We start from the raw sequence: 7,056 nt of genomic DNA on the forward strand, positions 1-7,056 counted from the left end.
ACTGAATCCTCCACCAGGAAGTTTGGTCTTGGATGCATGTGCAGCTCCTGGAATGAAGACTGTTCACCTAGCAGCTTTAATGGAAAACAAAGGGTAACAAAATTCCTCTTTTATCTGTTATTGTATAATAGTAAGAGCAAATGTACTTTGTAAGCTAAGGTAGTTTTTGATAATCAGTCATGGGTGCCTCTCAGTGTTAATTGCCAACAACTGTGGTTCTTCATTGTTCTCTGTTCATCACTGCTTACACCGGTGTTTTTCTAATTTTAACTTATCACCTCTAGTCAATTCAAGAAATTTACAAACAATAACATGAAAAAAATAATTTTTTATGGTATTGAAGCAAACAGCTTGACTTTATCCTATAGAGAAGTTTGTTGCAATGGGTAGTGCCAGATAGTAGTGTATAACTAGCATTAGCAGTATTAATAATAGGAAATAGTTTCAAGGAAAAATGAATACTGTATATTTGCTATCATAAAGTATGATTAGCCTCACCACATTAGCTGTTTGTAGTTCACAAGCAAATTTAGAAACTAGTGTTATGTGATTTATAATGTGTATATCAAAGTTTTGGGTTTTAATGGTTCTAATCCTAAAACCCTGGTTGGGATTTGAAGTCTTGTGTTTATCTTAATTAAAATAATTATCTTATCTTATGCATTTCTTTAATAGGGAGAAATCATTTTGGAAACTGTTCAAGATGACTTTCTCAATTAGTCAGGGAACCAAGTAGAAACAATACTATTTTAGATTTATTGTTAACAGAAATGATCAAGAAAATGGAAAATGGGAACATCTGGGCACAAGTGATCATTGATCTGTTAAGTTTGTTCTTCTACATATGGAGATAAGGAAGAATGATACTTTGGTTGCAAATTGAAAAGCAGATTTTAGGAAACAGTAAGAATTATCTGTTGTGTGTAGCTGAGTGATTTGGAGGCAATGATCAGATATGAAAACTTATTAAAATAAATTTTCAAATATTCAAGGTAAACATATTCCTTATAAAAATAAAATAAAATTAAATAAAAAGGTTACTGCACTTAAAAAAGAAAAACAGATCACAAGGAGTATAAGAAAAGCTTAAAGTTCAAATTGATTGATGTTTAGAAGATCAGAAAAGTTGGTGAAATTAGGACATCAAAAAAGAATGTAGAGGGAAAAGGTTGGCTGAAAATGTAAACATTAACAGTAATGATTTATTAAAATACAGTAAGAGTAAACAAAATCTCAGGGTTGGGGTAGGAACCTTGAAGGATGATAAAGAAAACTTGTATCAGATGATTATTAGATTACTAACTATTGCTTTTCTTTACTTTCTAGTAATGAAGATTTAATTAGTCTTTTATATCTTGAAGTTTAAAGAATGATAAGGTTCCTGGGTCAGGTAGTACTTCTCTAGGAGGTTAAGGTTTGGTTATGTGAGCCACTTGCTACTCTCTCTCTGATAAAGATGCTTTGGAAAGCCATTTATGAAGCTAATTTTATTGAATAGTAAATATGGTTTCAGTTCTAATATAGGAGAAATCTTGTCTTATAAATCTTTGAAATTCTTTAAAAGGTTACAGAATATGTAGATGAAGGTAAGGGTATATCTATTTTCAGAAAGCATTTGACAATATGCCACATGAAAGGCTTGTACAAAAAAAAATCAAAAAAATCTACAGACATGGGGGATATGTTAGCAAATTAGATATAAAAGTAACTGGATAAAAGAAAGCAGAGGGGTGTCACAAATGTATTTTAATCAAACTAGATTAATGTTTATAAGTGGAATACCTGAAGGCTTAGTCTGAGGATCTGTGCTTCTTTTGATTTACATTAATGACATAGGTGAAAGAAAGAATGGTCAATAAATTATTTAAATTTGCAGATATTAAGGTAATGGTTGTTGCTGATTTACAAAATGATTTAGTGAGTTGGGTAAATAAATTGCAAATGGGTTGTAATTATAATAAATAAAAGATGATGCAAGTGGGTTATCATAATTTGAATAGGAATAATATCAACAGTACATATAAAAAGGGATCTTGGTGTATTAGTTGATCAGACTGTTAAGGCATTCAAGCAGTGTGCTGTTAATAGTGGTAAAGCAAATAGGATTTTAAGTTGCATCTATGGAATTATTGAATATAGGTCCAAAGAGGTTACATTTCATTATATTGGCCACTGATTAAGCCATGTGTGATATATTGTGTTCAATTTTGGACTCCTTACCTTACAAGGACATTGAATTGTTGGAAAGAGTTAAGAGAAGTACTAATATAGTTACTGCCTGAGATGGAGGGTTTGTCATATAAAAGGTTGCAATATCTCATGTTTTTTTCTTGAAAAGAGAAGTTAGAAGAGATCTTATTGTAAAGAAAATTGATAGTGTCAGTTTATTATCTTTTTTTCATGCTTAATAATGAGAACAGTAGGATGAAGGAACATGTAAATTTTGGCAGAGTAGAAGTCATCTTCAACTAAGTTTTATTGTCTGTCAGGGTGGTTAGCCTTTTGTTGTGGAGGCAGTAAATTTAACTGATTTTAAGAGAGCTTGATAAGTATATAAATTGTAAGCATGAATGGTTTTAATTTATCAGATAAAATTTCTGTGATGGACCAATAGGTCCCACCTTGTCCCAAAACATTATATTAGGCTATTAAAAAATTAATGCAATCATAGAAATTGCAGTGGTTTGCAGACTTGCAATGTGTTGGTCAGGGTTTGATTTCTTATGGTGGACAAGACAGATGGCTTAAAGTTGCATTTCTCTAACAAAATAACTTACTTTCCCTCAAAACATGCTGTTCCAATCAGTCATTATATGACGTGAAAAATGAAAAAAAGGCTACTTTGGGATCAGCTGTCTTTCATTTGTTTTCTTTTGAGTGTTTGACCTTTTAGGCTTTTTTCTAGTTGCTTTGATGCTAATTTTCTTGATGACTAATATTGTGGTTCATATTGAAGGTATACTTTTCGTTATGTGAAGGGACAGTTAGGCCTTGTATCAGTGAAGACATTTTATGGCTCTCAAATAATATCTGCTTCTTGACTTTCAGGGTTCCAAGGTTCAATTAATAGTTCATCTATACAGGTCTGTGTTCTCTGGTGGGACAGAGTAAGCCTATGAACTTGCATTTGAATTTAACATCTTGGTTTCTTTCACTTATTTATGTTAAAAAACATTTGAGATCACCAACTACATTGGTTCAATTTTGGCTTCTACATTCCTCCTGGTTGTTGGAATTAAAATTTCATTGTCTCCTACAGGGAATCATAGTTTTGCCTCCATCCAGTGTTTCCACTACTTAATTGGATTGCCAACATTGTTGGTGATTATTGTATATCTTCAGAGGATGTGGGGCTTGGTTCCAATAATTTCTGGACATGTGGTAACCTTAATCATGGGTCCAAGAGCTTCACACATTCTGGGATCACAGTTGATCACTCAGTGCACATCTTTTCTACTTTTATCTACCCAACCTGTAGGGTTTCCATCTCCTTGCAGTTTTGGGTTTTGCAACATAGTTCAAGGGTTATGTGAGTTTGGTTGGCCTGGGGTGAGTGAAAGGGTCAGGCTAGTTCATAGTTTTATTTGTGCGAGTTGTTGAGCCTATGCAGATAGGAGATTGGTGTCCAGTTATTGATCTTCCTTATTTTTTATCAGTGTCTAGATTCTCCAAGATTCACAAGTTACTCATTCCTCAGTCTGTGTTGATTTTTTTTAAGGCTGCTATCTGCACTTTGCCTTATTAGTGGAATTCCACCACTATTGGCATTTGTTATGTACAAAGCTCAGGTACTGCAGTTTCAGAATTTTTCCTTCACTCTGCTGTGTACAAGTTTTTTTCTCATACCCTTCATTCATACAGTGCAAACACCATTCCACAAGATGACTGGTTACTTCTGGCACCATCTCATCCATTGTTAGACCAAAAAATCCTGATTCGACTTTCAGATAAAACCCAAACAAGGCTTCTCTTTTGGGATTGTGACATTGTTCCCATTCAGTATGTCAGCAGTCTGGGTATTTTTCATTTTTCATCTCATCTCTCAGTTGTCTTCCTGCTCATTATTATAAAATAGAACACCACACTCTTGCTCTCCTCTTCTTCTTCCCTTGCATAAATGATTCTTTCTGGGAATGTTAGCATCACTTGAATCCTTTGTGCCTTGTGAACAAAAATACAAGCAATCTTTTTAATGATCTTTAAGTGATCAAGGATTATACATATTTGTTTACTAGTTTCCCCAGTTTTATTTGATCTCAAAGGGCTGTTAGTTGGGACATTACTACAGTTTGGTTTTCTCTACTGCTACCTTGTCTAGAGTTTCATTCTTTTCAGTGCTATGGTGCATATACCAACAGTCAGGATTTTCAGAGTCTGTGCCCAGATGATGATGATTCCATACAGAATGTTTTCATCCTTCTTGGTCTTCAACAGACAAGATCTCTCATGGTCTTGGCATCTTAAGGAGTAAATTGTCAAGCTTCACTCTGACCATTCCACCATGGTGGTGTCTTATGTTTCTCATCAAAGAGGCATATGATTTAAGTCTCCTTATTTTTAATTTTGGACCTCATTTTATGAGACTAAATATCTTATCACCCCTTGAGCTTACCATATTCTGCAGGTGATGCCTATTGTAGCAGGATCATTGTCTCAATCCAGACAGGTTCTCCAGGCAGAGTAGATGTTGCATCAAAAGATTCTTTTGGATTGGCTCCCATTTTGCACTCTAATTGGTGGGTTATAATCTCATTGAATCATCCAACTGCTTGCACTTTGGTCTCCAGTACCTCATCTAAACCTCTCCACTTCTTAAGTTACACAGGGTAAGAAATATGATTTGTTCCAACCCATTGTTAGATCATGTTGATAGTACCCAATTGGCTGCTAAACCCAGGTTTCTGCTGCTGCATTTTCTTCTGATGTGTCCAGTTTTTGCTGTGTAGGCAGCCATGATTTGATATAGTACATCTGGTCATCTAGGTCAAGCCCCTGGCATAGAGCTTGTGCTGTCTTTCATAAGCTACTGGGGTTTAATTTTTAGGTTTGATTTATATCTGTCTTGGTTTCTGCTTAGTCCAAAATATATTTTTATTTAAGGTCAGTCAGTGGTGTCAACCATAATTTGTTTTTGATTTTTCAATTTAGGAAAGTGTTAACTTTGATTCAGTCATTTGATAAGAATGTTAATCAGTTTTTCAGGTACCTACTTTTTTTATATTAATCATAAATTTTAAAATTGAATTTTTAGAACCTTTTAAGAAATTGTTTCATTTAAGTATGACGTGTGTGTGTGTGTATATTGTATATACACATACACTACATTTTAAGTAACTTTGAGAGTAGCAGGTAATTTGTTTGGCATTTCTTAATATTTCCATACGACTTTTATATTGTCTTCGTAATACCAGATTTTGTCTTTAATTAAATTTTATTAAAAGATAATGAATTGTTTGAATGTTTTATTATACAAGTTAAACTGTTTCATCATACTTGTAATTATTTTACACTTGCTTAGAAAAGGTCTTATGCAAATATTGCAATAAGCTAATTTTTCTTATAAACATTTTAAGAGTATTATTATATTAAAAAACAGGAAAATCTTAGCTGTGGATATGAACTCTGAGCGACTTGATATAGTAAAGGAAATGGTGCATTTGGCGTGACCTCATGTGAAACTTACTGTGCAGACTTTTCATCATTAGATCCTGCCACAGAGCCATTTTCATCTGTAGAGTATATTCTCCTTGACCCATCCTGTTCTGGGTCTGGTATAGTCAATCGCTTGGATTATGGATCCAATGAAACCTCTGATCCTTCTCGAATAAGGAAATTAGCCTGGTTCCAGAAACAACTTTTATCTCATTCTCTTACATTCCCAAATGTTAAACGAATTGTTTACTCAACTTGTTCAATCAACCAAGAAGAGAATGAAGAAGTTATCAAAGCAGTACTGGAAACCACTAAAGATTTTACTCTGGAAAAAATAATACCTCAATGGCCAACTCGAGGTTTACCAGAGTTTGACTTTGGGAGTCTGTGTGTGCGATCATATCCTGAAGAAAATCTTACTAATGGATTTTTTGTTGCTGCTTTTCAAAAGATTTATCCTGATATTAAGGAATCATCTGAAAAGTGTAAAAAGAAAAGTCAAAGAAAAACAAGAAAAATCAGAATGAATTCTGTACCTTTAGGAAATTATTTTAGTGTTATGTTACATTTCAGGAATGTATTAATTTCATTGGGTAAAATAAAACTGATTTTATACCCATTTAATTATATTTGAGTATTGTTGTTAAAATTTTAAATATATTAAAAATGCACTTATAAAACATTTATCCTTGTCCATTATATCCACTTTTAATACTGTGTTGGGTCGGGTAGGTCTTTTGGAACCTGGAGTTGTGCAAGGCTGTGTTCCCTCACCATGTCTGTAAATTCTATTGACTATCTTACAAATTTATGATATAGATATTTTTTCAATATGCAGACAACATTGTAGTGTATCAAGAAATCTCCTAAAGGCAACAGATTATGTTTAAATATTTCCATATTGGTTTAATGACTGGTGAGTCATACTAAACCTAGTTAAAACTCGAGGAATTGTATTCTCCAAAAGTTTATATAAACATTGTAAAAGTGTAAAAAAGGTAAAGATAATTTTATGGTTTGGAAATTTTGTTCCAATGCCAAATTTCATTGTGTTACATTTGATAAAAAAATGTGCCTGTTCAGAGCATTTTAAGGAAATTAATGCAACCATTAATAAATGCATTAATCATCTGGCTTATTGTTGATGAAAAATAAAGGTCATAAACCCAACACTGTGTTAAACTTTTATGTAATATAGATGCCCAGTCACTGAATATTAAGTTACCTACAAAATTCTTGACAGCATATTTGTAAAGTAACAATTACAACAGAATATAGTTGTGCCTATATTCACAATCGCGTCTGGTATAGTTGTAAGGATTACTTACAAACAAGTAACATATCATTAAAAATGTTAAACACATTAGCAAACAATTCTTGCAAAACAGAAATTAGAAACACCTT

At 33.1% G+C, this 7,056-nt stretch overlaps 1 protein-coding gene across 1 annotated transcript; it reads left to right on the forward strand.

The window, feature by feature from the left end:
- Position 1: 1 nt before the first annotated feature.
- On the forward strand, positions 2 to 6,522 carry LOC143236141 (26S rRNA (cytosine-C(5))-methyltransferase nsun-5-like; the record flags this gene model as incomplete). Its single annotated transcript, XM_076474426.1, is given in 4 exon segments — positions 2 to 93; positions 5,597 to 5,659; positions 5,662 to 6,149; positions 6,491 to 6,522. Coding segments are annotated over 4 exon segments (675 nt in total), but the record flags the coding sequence as incomplete, so codon positions are not given.
- Between the last annotated feature and the right edge of the window lie 534 nt (positions 6,523 to 7,056).

Source organism: Tachypleus tridentatus, chromosome 13, assembly GCF_004210375.1.
Source record: "Tachypleus tridentatus isolate NWPU-2018 chromosome 13, ASM421037v1, whole genome shotgun sequence".
NCBI classification, from domain to species: domain Eukaryota; kingdom Metazoa; phylum Arthropoda; class Merostomata; order Xiphosura; family Limulidae; genus Tachypleus; species Tachypleus tridentatus.